At 43.3% G+C, this 19,450-nt stretch overlaps 2 protein-coding genes across 5 annotated transcripts in view; one reads left to right on the top strand and one right to left on the bottom strand.

The window, feature by feature from the left end:
* MBTD1 (mbt domain containing 1) overlaps positions 1–3,024 on the bottom strand; it is a 71,712-nt gene extending 68,688 nt beyond the window's left edge. For all 4 annotated transcript variants that reach the window (XM_021704506.2, XM_021704507.2, XM_021704508.2 and 1 more), the window contains exons 1-2: positions 2,427–3,024; positions 1,447–1,510 (exon numbers count right to left, since the gene is read on the bottom strand). The gene's annotated coding sequence lies outside the window, so the exon portion shown is untranslated. The remainder of the gene's footprint in view (positions 1–1,446; positions 1,511–2,426) is intronic.
* UTP18 (UTP18 small subunit processome component) overlaps positions 2,756–19,450 on the top strand; it is a 40,876-nt gene continuing 24,181 nt past the window's right edge. The window contains exons 1-7 of the mRNA XM_021704510.2: positions 2,756–3,236; positions 4,853–4,965; positions 6,039–6,137; positions 9,027–9,094; positions 13,303–13,391; positions 15,111–15,236; positions 15,337–15,511. Coding sequence (XP_021560185.1) covers positions 2,898–3,236; positions 4,853–4,965; positions 6,039–6,137; positions 9,027–9,094; positions 13,303–13,391; positions 15,111–15,236; positions 15,337–15,511 — 1,009 coding nt within the window. The 5' untranslated portion in view covers positions 2,756–2,897. The remainder of the gene's footprint in view (positions 3,237–4,852; positions 4,966–6,038; positions 6,138–9,026; positions 9,095–13,302; positions 13,392–15,110; positions 15,237–15,336; positions 15,512–19,450) is intronic.

Genomic DNA, 19,450 nt, shown 5'->3' with positions numbered 1-19,450 from the left:
AGAATTACACAGCTCTATCAGTTTTTTTCAGTACGTAGTATTCATTTCCATGTTAAATTCTAGTGAAACTGATGTCAAACTATAAAATTAAAAATTGGATTGTTGAAAAACATGGCCCAACATAAGATACTCATGAACAAATACTTATTCAAGACACTTTTGCCATAATTTGCAAGGTACCCAGAAGCCTTCAGAGGGGGTTCTATATAAATAGAAGCTACTTGTTATTCAGAGAAAGAGATGGTGCCAAAAAAAAAAAAAAAAAACAGCTATTTTCTTTCTAAAAACTCATTGGTGTTGAGGGAAACAAAAAAAATAAAGTCTAAGTAATAAGCATGGTAGAGCAGAGCAAGAGTCTCTAAGTCATGACACAGGGAGAGAGAAAAATGTCTCTGTTTCAGTATTTTAAACTGGGGACTGGTAGTTTAAGAGGAAATTTATTATCTGGCTTTTAGACCAGATTCATTACTTCTACATCTTATCTGTTATGTCTTGACTCCACTTCACTATATTAGGAAGAGGAAAAACAAGTGCCCTGAAGATTCTTATGCCAACAAAACTACTTTTGGAGGCAGCACAGCTCAGCAAATGAAGAACATTAGAAAAACGTTAACTGACAACAGCAGAAAGGGAACTACCTCAACGACTGAGTGATAAATGGCACATACTAATGTAAAGAATATGAAAACTACTGCAAACTGTAAGCAAATATAAAAGTGTTCCAAAAATTTCAAATCTCATAATAAGAGAACTGCAAAAGTAAGTAATAATAAAGAAAGAAATGAAAATATTGTGAAGGAGGTGCTTTGAGAAGAAGCCCAGCTTGAAAGGAAGACACAGGTCAAAAGGAAGGGGCGGGGGGTGGGGGGGGGGGGGGTGGGGGGACAGTTCTGACCTCGTCTGTACCAGGAGATGCTTCTAACAGCTTCAGTACCATCCCCAGAAGACAATTTAGGCAGCTTTAGGGAAAGTGATTTAGGCAACAAGCAAATGTGCTTTGAGAGAGGAGAAATACAGAGGTGTTGCTGAATTTTCTACCTACGAAAAGATGCACTAGTGAGAGAAAACGACCATGAAATCCCAGACTGTAATTCCCAAGCTTCCTGTAGAAAAACATCAACCACTCTCAGACATACAAGCCAGCGCATTTGAAAATGACCCAGCGAAGTTTTCAGCTGGCCCTCACTATCTCTCAAACCCTCCTTCCTCCACTTCCCTGCTGTTCTCTCCTGGCTCACAGAATATAGGCCAATGAGCGGTGGGTGGGTGAGGAGGATGTGAGAGAAAATTTGAGAAGTAAAAAAGGGAGCAACTTAACAAGGACATGAATGAGACTGAAGGGTGTAATAAGGGCATGCAAACAACAATTCGAACGGAACGGGCTTTCCTGGGCAGCAGAGAGCGTTCAGTGTTGGTAAGGGTTCAAGCAAATGCCAGACTACATACCACTTGTCAGAGAGGCTGCAGAGGGGACGGCTGCTTTGGGTGACCTCTAATGTCTCTTCCGACTCTGAAACGTTAGGATTCTTATTTCACAAAAGAGAACGCAATGGTCCCGAAAGCCCCCCAACCTAGAACCCTTTTAAAGAAGCGGCCCAGGTGGCTGCTTCCCAAACACCACTCCCACACGTGCCCACCCCGCCCCCTTTCAGTATTTCCACCTCCACGTGCGAAATGCCTCGCGGCACTCGCCCCGGAGCGGAGAGGCACCTTCCCCCGCAAAGCACCCAAACTAGGCCCCTCTGGGGCAAGTGAGGACTCCACTCTCCCACCCTGGACGGCTAAAAAAGGAAAAGTCTCAAATCCAGCCCCCCCCCCCGCCCCCCCCCGCCTCCACCAGCCAGAGCTGAAGGGGGGGGGGCGGGACGCAGAGAAAAACTTTCTTCTAAAATTTTTCTCCCAAAGAGTGGAGGGAGTAGAGAGAACCCCGCCGAGTCCGGGGCTGAGGGGGTGGGGGGAGGGGAACCCCCGAATCGTTTAACGGCCGGTAGGGGGAGGGGGACTCTGGAGGTTGAGGGGGCGTGGGATGGAGAAACAGGCCTGGGAGCGGGGTCAAAGAGCTGCAGGGGTTCCTGGGGTCGGGGAGCTGCAGGCGTCCCCCCCACCTGGCACACAAAGCGGCTGCCGCGCTCGGCTCTCACCAGATCCTTTGTGTTTTCCATCAGGGCCTCATGGGTAGGGGTTGTCCGTGCTCCCCGGGCCCGCGGCGCCCCCTCCCCGAGCTGGGGGCAGGCGCCTCTCCCCGGGACTACGGCGACTACAGGGGGGCCCCCGCTGGGCCCAGACCGGTGGCGGCTGCGGCAGCCCCCGGATTTCCCCCCTTTAACTCGGGTGGCCCCAGGATATCAACAACATTAGCATAGCCCTCCCTCCCCAGCGCGCCTGCGCCGTGACCCGCGCCCCGATTGGCCCACTTCCCTACATACCCTCCTCTCTCTCTCCTCCAGCGTGGGACCCTCTGCAGGCTCCGTACTCCAAGGGCCGTACCAAGACGAGGGGGTGGAAAAGGCAACCGCGGCTGGTGTTAAGTCGAGTGGTTAAAAAGTCAGGAAGAAAAGTGGAAGTTTCATTCAGTCATCCCAGCTTATACTCTCGCTTTCTTGTGCTCCTTTCAATCAGTTGCAGCTGCGAAGTTGTGTTGGAAAAAATTTTCCACTCCAGTCACGCCGCTTCCCCCTCCACCCGGAAGATTGGTCCTCCCGGAGGAACTCCCCTACGGGGAGGGGTTGGTGAGGGGAGTGGGCGCTACGTAGGGAGAGAGTGTTGGTCACGTGCTAACAGACCGCGCAGGCTCCTTCCGACCCCGCGGGGCCTCAGCGGCCGCGGAAATCCAACAACCTCGGCGCACGCGCAGCGAGGTTCCACGTGAGCGCCTGCGTTTCTTCTCCAACCCAACGATGCCGCCGGAACGTAGAAGCCGAACGAAACCGGACCGGAGAACCGGAGTGAGGCTGGACCGGAAGAGCCGAACGAAGCCGGACCGGAGAGCCGGAACAGGGCCGGGCGGGCCGCCCCGAAAGGCTGCTCCTTCATCCCAGCGGAAACCGCCGGCCCGGCCGAGCGCAGCGGCCGCTGCGATCGCAGTCGCGGCGGAGGAGGAGAGACGGCTCCGGCAGCGGAACCGCCTGACGCTGGAGGAGGACAAGCCGGCCGTGGAGCGGTGCCTGGAAGAGCTGGTGTTCGGCGATGTCGAGGACAACGAGGACGCGTTGCTGCGGCGTCTGCAGGGCTCGCGGGTGAGGGAGGCCGCGGCGCGCGGGCTGGGCGCGCTCGGGCGGGGCGCACGGTGGGCGGTGAGCCTCCGGGGGCGGAGCCTGGGCGACCTGCGGCGCCGGGAGCGCTCAGGTCGGCGGGCTCCCGGAGAACGCGGGCGCCGACGGGTGCCAGACTGGAAGTCTCCGCTGGGCGGAGACCTCGCCTTTCTCCGCCCCCCGGGGTGGGGAGCCCCTGCGCCTGGTATCCAGCAGGCGCTTTTACACGTACGTGTAGCGAACTGCAGTCGTGAGCATTTTTAGCGGCTCAGTCCCACTGTGCTCTCTCCAAACCCAGTGTTTCTTTCTTCGTGGCCGTTCGATCCCCTGCCTCAGTACCTTGCCCGTGATTCAGGAGTTATGGAATCAGAATGTGGGTTTTAACAGCTTCCCAAGTGATTGGCCAACTTCTGAGAATGATCCTGTATTTGTTCACCAGATCATTGTTAGTCTGTTGGGGGCCGTATGTTTTTCTGGCAGTGAAAACCCTGCATGCTTTTTATCATCCTTTTTTATCCTTGCACGTTTTTTTATAACTTTTTGGGGACATTTGTAATCATTCCTTGTATGCTGTACCTGATTTTTCTTCCAAGATAGGGAGTTCCAGATATTGTTCTAGGCAATGGAGGAGACACAGCAATGGACAAAAACAGACAAAAGTCTCTTGCTCTTTTGGAGCATGTGTACCAGTGGCAGAAAAAGAAGATAAAGTAAAATGCAAATATGTCAGTGATGTGTGCTGAAGAAGAAAAAAAAGAAAGCATTTTAGGGAAAGGAAGATGAGTGTGTGTAGAGGTCGGGGAACTTTTACATAGCATGACCAAGCAAAGCCTCACCGAGAATACTCCGTTTGGTAAATGAATGCCCACCTCGCAAGTGGCCAGTGTCAATTGACTGTCAGTATTTCCTTTGGGTGCTTATGAGGGAAGCTGCAGAAATCTCGTTGGCAGATAGAGAACTGTTAATGGAAAACTGCTGGCCTTTGGGACAGTTGCATAGTCAAGAAAAAATATTTCAAGAAAAAGGAACAGTATGTGAGGCTCATAACAGACGAGCAAGAAAATATTTGGATATGGCTATTAGTGGTTTTGGGGAAAGCTCACGCTCAACTTCTGGGAGTATTCTGTGGTGTAGATTTAGATCTGATAGTCTAGTGTAAATTTTCTTAAGGTGGGGGGTCAAGAATGGTTATGAACGATGGAGAAGAGGTGTGTCTAAGAATGTGAAATGCCCATTAGTTATGGTATTCAATCACGTGATTTTTGATGTTAGTCTGCCTCTGGCCCCATGATTTCTGTAGTTCTGGGATTTTTGCAACTCCTTTCCTCCTCTGTCAACTTTTGTTGTTCCCATCTTAATTGGTCCTCTCCTTTCAGCATGTCAGCTTTCGCTCCTTGACTGTTTGTCCTACCTGCCTGTCCAGCATATGGTGCCATTCTCTCATCTCTGCATTTTCTCTTCTGCCTCCAGCATTTGCTGGGGTAGTATTCTGTCCCATTGTTCCATCAGAGGGCCTGCAAAGCATTCTACAAGACCTCTAACTGTAAGGTGTGTGCGTCTGCTGAAAAACTCAGTGCTTGAGGGCATTTTGTCTTCTCTAGGTTCAAGTACAGGAAGACTCAGGTGACTTGGAAGTGGAGAATGAAGCAAAAGATAATTTTCTATTCCAAAAGAAGCCAGTTTGGGTGGATGAAGAAGATGAAGATGATGAAATGTAGGTTGCCTAATTTTTCTTCCAGAAATCCTCTGCATATTTAAAAAATTATTTTGTAAGTTTGAAAGAAGTTGTCTTTACAAATACGTGATTACGTGAAGATTTAAAAAATACTGTAAAGCAGAAGAGAGAAGAGGTCATTCATAAACCCACCACCGAGGGAGAACCGATGTTAACATGTTGGCCCTCTTCTCTTGTGTGCAGTATCGAATAGCAAAGAAAGCATAGTGTTCGGTGTCACATTTGAGTTTGCCTTTTAATTTGGCCAGTTCCTAAGTGACCAAGGGCAAGTTTGGAACCTCCCTTTTCTCTTTCGAATGGAGGTAATAATAGTAATATCAGAAGGCTCTTGAGATTAAGTGAAATAATGTATGTGGAGCTCTTAGCACAATGTCTGAAACTGAGAAAAGGCTAGAAAAAAGCCTAGCACACTCAATATTATACTTGTAAGAGATGAGAATGTATTGTCTTGCAAGCATTTATCTCCACTTAAAAATAAAAACCTTTATAAACGTTTTTAAATGGTTGTGTTATGTCTACTACATGAATTAACTATAATTTGTATAGGTATCATTAGACAGATAGGCTTTCCTATTTTTCCCTTTGATAAGTTGATATTGAGACAAATATTTTTTCCTTTCTAATTATTTCTGTAAGAAAAATTTTCTGTGGTAGAATTACTTAATCAAAGGGCATAGGCATGTGTAAGATTCTTGATAAAAACTGCCAGACTGACCAAGAGGTTTTCCCAGTTTACCTTTCCAATTGAAAGGTGTCCATTTCACTCCATTCTTATAAACAACGCTTTATCTTTTTTTCAGACTTTGTCAGTTTAATGGGTGGGAAATAACTATTTAATTGGTGTGATTTTTGTCATTACTCATTGGTATTTTTTCAGAGCATTCTCTATTACATGTTTATCTTTTTTAAAAAATTAATGTGTATTTGATATTCTGTACCTTACAGATCTTGACTTATATTTGATTAAATGTGTTCTCAGATTTTTAAAGGCAACAACTAGCTACGACGAATCTTTTAAAGTCATTTAAAGCATACTGTTTTGTTTTTAATAGGGTTGACATGATGAGCAACCGGTTTCGGAAAGATATGATGAAAAATGCCAGTGAAAGTAAACTTTCAAAAGACAAGCTTCAAAAGAGACTTAAGGAAGAGTAAGTGTCCTTTTCCATGTGATTTACCAAGCTGTAACTTATAATCAGTGGTTTATTTAGATTCACTGAGTCTTTGGCTGTAACAGTTTCTTAGGTAGTGAGATTTCCATTTTGAAGTAGTAAGAGTGTTGCTACTGGAAGAAATGGTGTAAGTTTTAGTATTTTGGAGGGAGAGGGAATACAAGTACAAAAAAATTTTGGAAAATCTGGTAATCCCACCACCCACACATAATCAGTGATGATATTGCTTACTTGCTTGTCTATTTGTATATGGGAAACCATTTCTTTTCCATAACTTCTAGGCTCTTTTAGTTGAACAGAGCTGGGAAATGTATGTATTTTTTAAAATAATGACTTCATGGGGTGCCTAGGTGGCTCAGTCGTTATATATATCACCTTTATTCATCAATCGATGGACACTTGGGCTCTTTGCATAGTTTGGCTATTGATGATAATGTTGCTATAAATAAACATCAGCATGCATGTACCCCTTCGAATCTATTTTTGTATACTTTGGGTAAATACCTAGTAGTACAATTGCTGGATCATAAGGTAGCTCTATTTTTAACTTTTTGAGGAACCTCCATACTGTTTCCCAGAGTGGCTGCACCAGTTTGCATTCCCACCAACAGTGTAGGAGGCTTCCCCTTTCTCCACATCCTTGTCAGCGTCTGTTGTTTTCTCTGTTGTTAATTTTAGACATTCTGACAGGTGTGAGATGGTATCTCATCATGGTTTTTATTTGTATTTTCCTGGTAATGAGTGATGTTGAGCATTTTTTCCTTTGTACTGGCTAGTTCAAAGTCCTTGTATCCTATTTCTGTCATGTCTGTCATTTCTGTGTCTTTCTCTTGACTGATTTTTGTTCTGGTTATGGTTCATGTTTTTCTGCTTCTCTGCATGTCTAGAAATTTTGATTGGATTTTGGGGCAATGTGAATATTAAGTTGATCAATGTCTGGATTTTGATTTTTGCTTTTAATGAGTGTTGAATGAGTGAATATTGAATGAGTGAGTACTTTTAATGAGTTTGTCTTGGCAGGCGTTTGATTGGCTTAGAGATTAGTTTGATCCTTTTAGGATTTGTTCTTAGTTTTGCTGTAGAGTAGCATTTGCTGTAGGCTGGTTTAGCCCCATTTCTAAGATATGCCCTTTTTGCCATCTCTACTGAATGCTCTGAGTTTCCAACCTTCGCTTGCTGGTTGGAACTCAAGTGTCTCAACTCTGGTGTGCAACTTATGGCTCCCTCGTAGTTCTTTGCCTGACCTCATGGAGTTTCATCCTCTGAATGTGCAGCTTAGTATTCAGCAAAAATGTCTGTGGACCCCAGTGCAGATTTTTGGAGCTTTTTTGTTTTAAGTAGGCTCCACGCCCAGCATGGAGCCCAACATGGGGCTTGAACTCACGACCGTGAGCTGAGCCGAGGGGCGCCTGGGTGGCTCAGTCAGTTGGGCGTCTGCCTTTGACTCAGGTCATGATCTCGGAGTCCTGGGATCGAGCCCTGTGTCAGGCTTTCTGCTTGGTGGGGAGTCTACTTCTCCCTCTCCCTCTGTGCTCTCCCTCTATCTCTCTCTCAAATAAATAAATAAAATCTTAAAAAAAAAAAAAAGCTGAGCCACGATCAAGAGTCGGGTGTTTGACTGAGCCACCCAGGTGCCCCCCATTTTTTTAAAATTTATTTTTATTTTTTTATTTTTTTTTTTTTAAAGATTTTATTTATTTATTTGAGAGAGAGAGAATGAGAGAGAGGAGAGCACATGAGAAGGGGGAGGGTCAGAGGGAGAAGCAGACTCCCTGCCGAGCAGGGAGCTCGATGCGGGACTCGATCCAGGGACTCCAGGATCATGACCTGAGCCGAAGGCAGTCGCTTAACCAACTGAGCCACCCAGGCGCCCTAAAATTTATTTTTATTTTTTATTCACTTATATTTTAATAAGGCAAATCCTTTAAAAAATTTTTTTTTTTATTTTTAAGTAGGCTATACACCCAGCATGGAGCCGTAATGTGGGGCTTGAACTCACAACCATGAAATCAAGAGTCAGTCACCCAACCAGCTGAGCCACCCAGGCGCCTGGAGCTCTTTCTTTTTCTCTTCTTTTGTTCACTGCCCCTTAAATTCCAGTTGTCTCAGGCTCTTTCAGGTCTGACTTTTTCTCATTAGTTCTGTGCCAGGGTCTCAAAAAATTGCCTTCAGGGGAAGATCTTGGGATGACAGCGCTCACCTTGTTATTTCCTTTCTCTCAGGGATCGCAATCTTATGTTGTTTATTGTCCAATTTTTGGAAACAATTTCATGTATTTTGTCTAGTTTTCTAGTTGTTTATGGCCAGTGGGCTGAGTTTGGTGGCTTTGTACTTCTGTATTAAACAATTAGAATGACACTCTGCACTCTTCCAGAAACTAGCCCTTCAGAATCTGTTTCTCATGCTTGTAAAGCTTACTTTTTCCTGAGTGAAATGCTCCAATTTTATTCGAAGGATACGTGATTGTGTTTTATACATTCTTACCAACCTGGTCATTTTCTCTCAGATGTGTTTTACTGTGTGCTCTATTACTGTAGCATTGGTTTATAACCACAGAGTTCTTTACTTAGTTCCAAGATCTGAGATGTGTTGATATGAACAAATAAGCAGACGTGTAACTAGACAAAAATAATTAACAAATATGTATCCAGGTGTCCTATATCCAAGACTAGTTGAAACGGTTAGAAGTTCACAAAAGTTTCCCATATAGGCAAGTTGGGATTATTCTGTGTGTGTAGTCCTTCTGTTCTTAAACATAATAATTTCTTTGGCAGAGATTGTATACGTGCTCTCAAGGTGAGCTAATCTAATCTTGTAAGCTCGGTGAGCATTTATTAACACAAAAATGAATTTTGTATTTTTGTTTAGATTCCAGCATGCCATGGGGGGAGTACCTGCCTGGGCAGAGACTAATAAACGGAAAACATCTTCAGATGGTGAGTATTGGTATCTCTGTTTAAGTTAGTAAATAAATCTCTGTTCCTATTCTGTTCTGTGAGCTTTCTCATGAGGCTCGTTAAAACCTGGTGTTTCAAATATGTTTTTTTTTTTTTTTTTCTCCTTTAAATGTTTGGTTTCGAAGTCTACCAATTCTCTGAGGGAAGCTCTTTTACAATAGTGTAAGATTGACTTAATAGCATGTTGTCTGTTGTACGGACAGTAAGGGATGAATTTCATGATGTTTGCTTCTCAACAGAACTGTGCTGTGTTATGGCATAGGATTAAGGAAAAATAACTATTCTTCATTCAGAACCCCTTCTGAAGACATTGGCAGCTAATATAACACATGTCCAGTCAGGCCCAGATGATGAGTCACTTTGTAAACACCTATTTTTCACCTCCAGGTTTTGAGTTTGGCTTGTACCATAACGGCTTTATCCTTTTTAGATTCTTGAGTTTAGGTATTATAAATGTGGGTAGCTTACCAAGATCTGATTTGGGTGCTTGGAGTTACACATTTTAGACTTGGAATTGACTTTTGAAGTCCTTTAGAGAGTCTGGAGTATAGGAGTCTATCCTCCCACATAATGCAGTGGCTCTCTCCTTAGCATCCTTGATTTTTGATGAGCCTCTGTCCTATTACCTCCCCTGCCTTTCCCTCCCTTCTCCCCGCTCCTGTTAGTCCAGGCCTTATGGTATTCAGGTGCAGGGGGTCCATATAAAGAACCAGTTGTTTTCTGTCATTCTGTTAGAAAACTCAATCTGTTACTAAGTCAAAATTCTGTTCTGGTTTCCAGCCAGATACTTTTAGAGGTTAAAGGAAGCTTTGTGGTATAGCCTGAATTTATCCACTGCAAGAATGTTTTTCTACAACATCTGTTAGATGGTAATTTAGCCTCTACTTAAACATGTCGAATAATGCTGTACTCTTTACTGGACTGTTTTTCCCTCTTCTCTTTTCCTTAAGAACTAATTGTTAGAATTTTTTCCGATTTTGAAATGTACCTCCCTACATTCTGTAGTCCTACCTTTAAAAAGTATACAGTTAAAAAAAAAAAAAGGATACAGTTTATTTTACCTCTTGTTTCCTGTAAAACTCTGTTGTTGAAGAAATGTCTTTCCAAGTTTGTTTTTTTTTTTTTTTTAAAGATTTTATTTATTTATTTGACAGAGAGACAGTGAGAGAGGGAACACAAGCAGGGGAAATGGGAGAGGGAGAAGCAGGCTCCCCGACGAGCAGGGAGCCCGATGCAGGGCTCGATCCCAGGACCCTGGGGTCATAACCTGAGCCGAAGGCAGACGCTTAACGACTGAGCCACCCAGGCGCCCCTCCAAGTTTGGTTTTTAACAAGTTTAACATCCCTTATTTTTTAACCTTTTTTTACATTATATGATTTTTATTTTATTTTTTTAAAAAGATTTCATTTATTTATTTGACAGAGAGAGAGACCGCGAGAGAGGGAACACAAGCAGGGCGAGTGGGAGAGGGAGAAGCAGGCTTCCCGCTGAGCAGGGAGCCCGATGCGGGTCTCGATCTGGGATCATGACCTGAGCCGAAGGCAGACGCTTAACGACTGAGCCACCCAGGCGCCCCCATTATATGATTTTTACCTCCTTGGTTACCAGTTTGCCCTCCTTTATAAAATATAATTTTATTACCCATTTTAGAATGCTGCATTTGTAGTCTATTTTACTTTATTTATTTTTAAAGATTTTACTTTATTTAAGAGAGAGATGAGCAGGGGGAGAGGGGGACAGAGGGAGAGGGAGGAGCAGACTCCCCGCTGAGCAGGGAGCCTGAGACATGGGTTTGATCTCAGGACCCTGGGATCATGACCTGGGCGGATGGTAGATGCTTAACTGACTGAGCCACCCAGGTGCCCCTTCATAGAACATTTGGATCCATGTAATTATAGGTAACGTTATGCTAGCTGTTGAAACAGAAAACCTTCCGGGTCCCAGTGGATTTATCCAATAGAAGTTGTTTTTTTCCAAGCATATGAAATTGTGGTGGTGAGAAGGAGATGGTGTGCTTTAAGTTGCCCGAGAGGTTGACGTGGCAGCTTACGGGGAAGAGTGAGCAGCTCACCCAAAAGAGGCTTTTATTGGCCTCTTTTTATTGGCCTGTCCTGGGAGTGGTACATGGTACTTTGACTTAGATTTTATTGGCCAGAGCTGAGTCACAAGGCCACACTAATTCATGGGCTCCCAGGAAATGCAGTTTGTCTTTGTATCCACGAGAAAAAAGAAATGGATTAAGTCACTCATTAGCCTGTCTGCTACTATTGGGATATCCTGGTCTACTACCTTCATTTTACAGGTGAGGGGAGTGAGGTTCAAAAAGATAAAAGTGACTTGTCCAAGATGTACTTCTTCTTGGCACAGTGGTGACCAAACCCCCAGCCTCACAGTTGTCCCAACATGTTATTTTTATCGATAAATATTTCATCTAGTGTCTTTAAAAGAGAAGTACTCCCCACTTTAAACATAATTACAATACAATCATTATAGGCCTTCAAAAATCAATAATAATTACTTAATATGACGGATTGTTTTATTATTGCTGTTTTGTTCATTTATCTCCCATCCCCTCCCCCCCCCGCCCCAGGTCCTTTTAGCTTGCTTTGTATTCTGCTTGGTCTTCACAGTGCTTTTGAATCTAGCTTGATGTCTTTTTTAAGTTTTGGAAATTCTCACCGATTGTCTTCAAATACTGTTTCTGTTCCAGTCTTTTCTTCTGGGACACCAGTTACATGTGCGTTCAATGTTTTATTTATTTTTTTAAATGTATTTTGTGTTCTTTTCTGCATTTTCTGTCCTTTTTGCTTTCTGTACTTCAGTCTGGATATTTTTTCTGATGCATTTTCCAGACCACTAATTGTCCCTCCAGGTAATTTTTGTAGGCTGTTAAAAATACCCACTGGGATTTTAATTTTAACTACTGTAATTTTCTTTTTTTTTTTTTAAAGATTTATTTATTTATTTGAGAGAGAGAGAATGAGAGAGAGAGCACATGAGAGGGGGGAGGGCCAGAGAGAGAAGCAGACTCCCCGCCGAGCAGGGAGCCCGATGCGGGACTCGATCCCGGGACTCCAGGATCATGACCTGAGCCGAAGGCAGTTGCTTAACCAACTGAGCCACCCAGGCGCCCTAACTACCGTAATTTTCAGTTCTAGAATTTACATTTGCTTTTTTTAATAGTCTAGTTCTTTGGTTCAGTATCTGAATATTCATTATTCTTGACCATATTAAACATAATACTTGAAAAGCTTATGTCTGAAAAACTCAGTTATTTAGATCTCCTGTGGACACTATTATTCCTTAGGTTTTCAAGCAGGTTACATTATCTTGTAATTATTGGTCTAGTTATATTTCCCTGAGTGCTGGACATTGTATATAAAAAATAGTGTTGCTTAACAAGAGGACAAGGATATCTTTCTCTGGAGAATTTGTACGTTTGTTTCTGGGTAGTGGCTGGGTAAGGGGCACTAGCAATCCCGCAGCATCTTACTCCAGTGAGAGATTGTAAGGATTCAAAGCTGGGTTTCAGTTCATGGAGGATTTTCTTAAAATTCTTTGATTTCACCCTTACTCCTTGGTGTAGCCTTTTGTGGCCCCAACCTGAAGCCTGGGGGTTTACCAGACCCCCTTAAGAACCTTAGAGGGCTTTTAGTGCTGGTTTTTGCCCTCTTCTCCCTCTGAGTGTTTTAAAATTGTTGCTCAGCTTTTTGGCTTTCTTTACTAGAATCATCAGGAGAAAAGCATCCCTGTTAGCTCCCTTTGAAGTTCTGATACACAGTTTGCTGACCTTGATCCCTCAGTGCTAGTCCTTTTTCATGTGAGTTAAGCTAGATCTGCTGTCTCCCTTATTGCCAATTTTGCCATGATGATGAATTGTTCTTTTTAAATTAAATACGGCCTTTAACTTTATTTTTTTTCATCCTGTTTTAGTCATTGTCTGTGAATGTCTATCTTTCATTCCAGAGTCAGGCTTTTATTTTAACCAAATATATTGGACTCTGTCATTTTCCCCCTCCCTTTCAGATTTGTTCTGTTTTACTTTTACCAGTTGCAGTTTAAATAAAGTGATCGAGATTGGAGGCTAGAATGGGGGGGGGTCAAAGTTTGAAATACAGACGTTTGGGGAAGGTAATGGCCATCTCCTTGATTCTAAAGCTCCGCCTTGTGGGTCTGTTTGACTTAGATGAAAGTGAAGAGGACGAAGATGATTTGTTGCAAAGGACTGGGAATTTCATATCTACATCAACCTCTCTTCCTAAAGGAATCTTAAAGGTGAGAGTCAGCAAAGTGGGGCCTCTCCAGCTGACTACCCCTGACACCCAGTGTGCTTCCCGATTACAAATGTATGGGTTCATGTTCTCTGTGGGATTAAATGTGTTGCTTTCATTTATTATTCCGCAGAAATGGTCAAGAAGATTAAATTATATCCCCAGGGATCTTTTAGCAATTGTGTTTGATTTCTCCTGCGTTTCTCTTCATTTCCACGGGCGCTAGCCTGGTTTATGCTGCCATCCTCTGTTACCTTGTGTACTGCAGTCACTTCGTGATTGGTCTCCCACTTCCACTCTACTCTTCCTATTCTTCATTTAGTAGAAGCCAGGAGGGGTCTTCTAAAAATAAAACATCAGGTCATGTCACTTTTCATAGCTTTTTGAAAACTTCCGAATTCTTTATCACGGTGTATGCTGCTCTTCATAATCTGGCATCTGCGTATGTCTGAAACTTCATCTCAGAAGTTTTCCCCTTATTTCCTACCCAAGTTCCCTAGGCCTTCTTTCTGTTTCTTGAACACGCCGAGTCCTTTCTTGCCTCAGAACTTTTGCTCTTCCCCCTGCCTTTCTGTTCTTCAAGCACTGCTAATGGCCAACCCATTGGTACCCTTCTGCTCAGGTGACACTTAGAAAGGTTCTTCCTGGCTATCTTGTCTAAAGTGGTCTGCACTAGTTAGACTGTATCTGACTTGTTCTTTGTGGTAATGAAGTGCCTGCCCAACACAGTGCTTCAGTTAAATATCTGTTAAGTGACCAGATCTCTCTCTGGCATAGATATTTTTCCCCATTATAAATGGTAGCATGCTTTAGATGGGGGAGGGAGCCCTATTATGGCAAATTACTATGAGACAGTGATTGTGTTTCTCCCCACCTTATGAAGATAGTTCACTCCGCTCTTCATAGGGTAAATTCACCTTCACCGAAAATGCAGTTACCATAAAAATCTAACTTCATTTGTTATAAACAAAACATACACGTAGTACTCACTTTATTTTTCGTATAATTGAGTTTGTAATGCAGAGAGAACAACCTGTAAAAACCAAGAGATAACTGAAAATAGTCTAAATGCATGATGCATGAGGTCATTATTTCTTTAAATTAGGCACCACGTATTCTGAGAGAAGAACATAGCTGTCTCTTCCAAACACAGAACCATGGCATGTTACAGACTGCCTCGTATTTTGTGCCATGAATGCAAAGATGCTACAGTAGCAGTTTTAAGTAAAATATACTCTGGACGTCAGTTTCCTAACCTATTTGGGTGTATCATGGGGAAATGACTGTATCCTGATGCTCCAAGACCTTAACGATTTCATCCCCTCGTTTGAAAGATGGTAAAAATGGATTATTGTTTAGTAAAATGACTTGCTAGTTGGTAGGAGAGCTGTGGTCTTCTCGTTACCATTCCGTTGTCCTTTCTTCTCAGCATAAGTTATGTTAAAATGCTTTATGCTTTAAAGAAAAGAATGTTGGGGCGCCTGGGTGGCTCAGTCATTAAGCGTCTGCCTTCGGCTCAGGTCATGATCCCGGGGTCCTGGGATCGAGCCCCGCATCGGGCTCCCTGCTCAGCGAGGAGCCTGCTTCTCCCTCTGTCTGCCGCTCCTCCTGCTTGTACTCCCTCTCTCTCTCTCTCTCTGTCAAATAAATAAATAAAATCTTAAAAAAAAAAGAATGTTAACCCATTTGAATTGATAACAATTCTCGCTTTCTTTTTCCATAGCTGAAGAATTGTCTCCCTGCTAACGCGGAACGTCCTACTACCGCGCGGGTCTCGTCTGTGCAATTCCATCCTCGTGCGCAGGTCGTGATGGTCGCCGCGCTGGATAACGCGGTGTCACTATTTCAGGTGTGCATTTTTAAATGGAAACTTGGAGTGAGAAGTATTTACTCCCAGGGCACAGAGTCTATGGACATACCCAAAAGGGATGTTTTGCGTTTCCTTATAGGTTGATGGAAAAACAAATCCTAAAATCCAGAGCATCTATTTGGAAAAGTTTCCAATTTTTAAGGCCTGTTTTAGTGCTACTGGAGAAGAGGTTTTAGCCACGAGCATCCACAGCAAGGTTCTTTATGTCTACGATATGCTGGCTGGAAAGTTAATTCCTGTGCATCAAGTGAGAGGTAAGGTTTCGCTGATCACCCCTCTTCCCTGCCAGCCCCACGGCTGAGTTCTTTAACAGTATTTACAACCACTTCCCCCCATGGGATTCTTAAGAATGTCTTTAGTTTTAGTATTGGGAAAATGTCATTGTGTTGAGATAATGTGTTTGAATGAAAGTAGTGAACTTTTTATTGAGCACTTCTGGGAACATTGGAATTTGGGAATCTGTATCTCCCAGAGCAGAAAAGCAGTTGCAGATGCTTGGCTGTCTATTTAGCAGTTGATGCAGTAGAGAGCGCCTGGGACCTAGAAGACCTGAGTCCCAAGTCCTCAAAGTATTGCACCTCTCTGGTCTTCAAGAAATTTGGATTCTCTCTTATCCTTCTAGTGTCTGTTACAATGGATTTTTTGGCTTACATTTAAAAGAAATAAAGTACTGCTTTTGGAGATTGTAATGTATTTTAAAGACTACTTAAGAAAATCTTTATTATTTGAAAATTTATCTTCCTCTGCTTTCCCCGTTCTTCCCTTGCATTTCCCTCCCCGCATCACCACATAATCCAGTGACACCTTCACGAACCCTCTGTGAACCAAAGCCCTTGTGGTGAGGTTGGCTGGGTTAGCATTATGCGTCTTGGGAGGGGGTGTTGACAAAGCTGTGGCTCCCTGGCAGTCTCCCTGTTAAACTGGATATATGTTTGGGGCTGTAAAGGACAGGGGAAGCTCTGTACAGCCTTTTTTCTACTAATGGTTCAAAGTGAACAAGGCCAACTTCAGAAACATTTATGGTGTTTATCTTCAGTGTTTCCAGTCTCTGTTTCCTGTGTTTCCTGACACCTTTGGTGTTCTTTCCAAGTGGATTTGTTTTTGTTTTTGTTTTTGTTTTAAGATTTTATTTATTTATTTGAGAGAGAGTATGAGAGACAGAGAGCACGAGAGGGAAGAGGGTCAGAGGGAGAAGCAGACCCCCCGCCGAGCAGGGAGCCCGATGCGGGACTCGATCCCGGGACTCCAGGATCATGACCTGAGCCAAAGGCAGTCGCTCAACCACCTGAGCCACCCAGGCGCCCTCCAAGTGGATTCTTAGTTTAAGCATGCTTTTTTTTTTTTTAAGATTTTATTTATTAGAGAATGAGTGAGAGAGAGTGCGCACATGAGAGAGGGGAGGGTCAGAGGGAGAAGCAGACTCCCTGCTCAGCAGGGAGCCGAATGTGGGACTCAATCCCAGGACTCCAAGATCATGACCTGAGCCGAAGGCAGTCGCTTAACCAACTGAGCCACCCAGGCGTCCTGAGTTTAAGCATGCTTTAACCCAGTGCTTTTCCGACATTAATGTGCATAAAAACCACTTGGGGACCTGGCTAAAGTGCAGATTGTTATTCTGTAGGTCTGAGGTGGGCCTGATTCTGCATTTCTAACAAGCTCTTGGGTGATGCTGATGTTGCTGGTCCATGGACCTCATTTTGAATTGAAAAGCCTTAAATAGTTTCCCCCATATTGAAGCAGAAAACAATATGTAGTTGTTAACTATTTTCACATATTATTCCACTAATGAAAAGGAGTGGGCTTTTGTCCGCCCTTGCCTTGCATCCTCTTGGGAAAAGCAAACCCGGGGTTGGCCAAGATACAGTTAGTGATGTTTACCGTGGATTTGCGGGTACGCAGGAGTTGTGCATCTGATCACCAGCTTCTTCCAAGATGTGGCATTTATCTTGCCCTGTCAATGTTTCCCCTTTTCCTCTTTCCTCAGTGAGCATAGCTTGGCAGTAATGATAATGATAAAGTAAATGTATTTCTTTTTGTGGGGTTGGTTGTTGAACACTATTTTCAGTCTCAGTATAAAACACTATAAATAACTCAAAATTAATTAAGGACATTAGAATTAGAGGGAAGAATCGCTGACTGGCTAGAACATGCAAACTTATACATTTGCAAACTCTTTGTCTTAAATGTAAGTTTGAAAAATGGGGGAGTACAGAATTTATGCATTCTGAAGAATTCTGAATTGATGGTTTGTTCCATTAACCCAATGGGGTTCATAACAGGGTCCACAGACTCTTAACATTCTCTGGTAGAATTTAGAGGCTTGTGAAGTCAGATGGGAAAAACATTACATTTTTATTTTCACTAACCTATAACTGAAGTTTAGCATTTCCTTCGGTTATAAAAGTTTTGAACAACCATTGTTTTGAGAAGAGGACCATACGCTTCCCCAGACTGACACACAAAAAGGTTGAGAACCCCAGATTACTAGTTGAGACTCCAGAACCAGTTTCTGCTGCATCATTTAGAAAGACAATTCTTCAGAGAGATATCTTGTTTTAGGTAAACAAGGAATTTGACCATTTGGGAATTAAATTCGTTGGTCAGGCAGCCATTTGGATTATAGGCGTTACGGTGCGGTAATATCTGAGCTTCAGCTTTCTCTTTCTATAAAGGCGAGGGTCCTAAATATTAAAAGAGATCATTTTTAATTTTTTGATTTTTTTTTTTAGTTTTATTTTTCTAGTTTTAATTTTAATTCCACTTAGCATACAGTGTTCTGTTGGTTTCAGGTGTACAGTGGAGTGATTCAGCAATTCCATACATCACTCAGTGCTCATCATGACAAGTGCCCTCCTTCATTCCCATCACCTTGTGCAGCCTTCCCCCCCACCCCTCGACTCCCCTTCCCTCTGGTCACCATCAGTTTGTTCAAAAGAGATATCCTAACTTAGCACCTCGTGGCACTTAGTGGTAACTGCCGCCATCGTTAGGAGCAGCATATGATCTATCCCATCACAGCAAGTCCTTCCATCTTAGGGAATTTGGCACTCTTGTAATTAAATTGCCATTCTTTTTCTCACTTGTTCTTTAGTTGACCTAAAAATCTCATCCACAGAACTACACAAAGATTTAAATCTGACATCTTTAAAGTATCTTCTTTCTCAAGGTCATATAAATTTTATCTGGTTCCTATTTTGGAAGGTTCAGCATCTGTAAAAAGCAGTTACAGCATCAGTACTAGCATCTGCTACCACTTTTTGCGAGGTTAAAAGCAAAATGCTGTATACGTATAACTGGTATTCTGTATCTTTCTTATTTTTTCATTTAATTCCTAAATCAACTACCTGCTCTTATTTGCTGCAAGTCTGGTATTTCCTTCTGGAAGACACCCCTCTCTCCTGAATGCCCTCAGAACAACAGGCCGGCTCAGGCTACAAGCGTGAGGTCTTTGGGGTCACCTGCGGCCGGAGAGCAGGTGCTGTGTAATGAGCCCTCCGGCACTTGGCTTCTGTTGCTGCCACACCGGGTCTGTGTCTGCACAGTGTGAGGGGACTTGGTTCCCTGTTGCTCTGACGATAACGTGGTGCAGTCCGAACCGTCCATGGCTGTGGGGTCCGCAGCTGTAGGCCTTTCAGTTGTCTCTTGCATTCCTTCTGTCCAGTTCTGTGTCAGTAGGATTAGGTCTGGGGGGTTTCCAGCTGCAGCCCCACACTGCTAGAACTAGTCTCCCTTCTCTGCTTCCTCATGTGATGGGATTTTCCTTATGCTTGGAGCTGTTTCTGTATACTGTGGTCAAGAGTGTAAGGTTTGCCCAGAATGGGGGATGAACCTACAGGAGTAGGTTCAGAGTGAAGGAATAAACCCCAGTAACTGGAAATATGTGTCTGGATTGATTTCCACCAAGAGACCTAGGGTATAGTCTCTGGCGGCAGCACTAGAGTGGGAGGGAGGCCCAGTTTTTAGGATTGTGAGCCATCTAGACAAAAACTTCCTAGGATGGAGGTGGTCTGTGGGAGCCTTAGACAGCATTTTCCTGTAGGGGAATGAGGACTCCTCACTAGAGTTTTCTACATTTACTTATTCTGATGAATGTTTTAACTTAGCAACTTAAACATTTTTTGAAATAATTTTTTTTTTGACCAAGCTGTACATTCACATGGTGCAAAAATCCAATACGTACAAAAGGGTAAAGA

Source organism: Neomonachus schauinslandi, chromosome 15, assembly GCF_002201575.2.
Source record: "Neomonachus schauinslandi chromosome 15, ASM220157v2, whole genome shotgun sequence".
Classification (NCBI taxonomy): Eukaryota; Metazoa; Chordata; class Mammalia; order Carnivora; family Phocidae; genus Neomonachus; species Neomonachus schauinslandi.
This window is presented reverse-complemented; position numbering and strand designations above follow the sequence as displayed.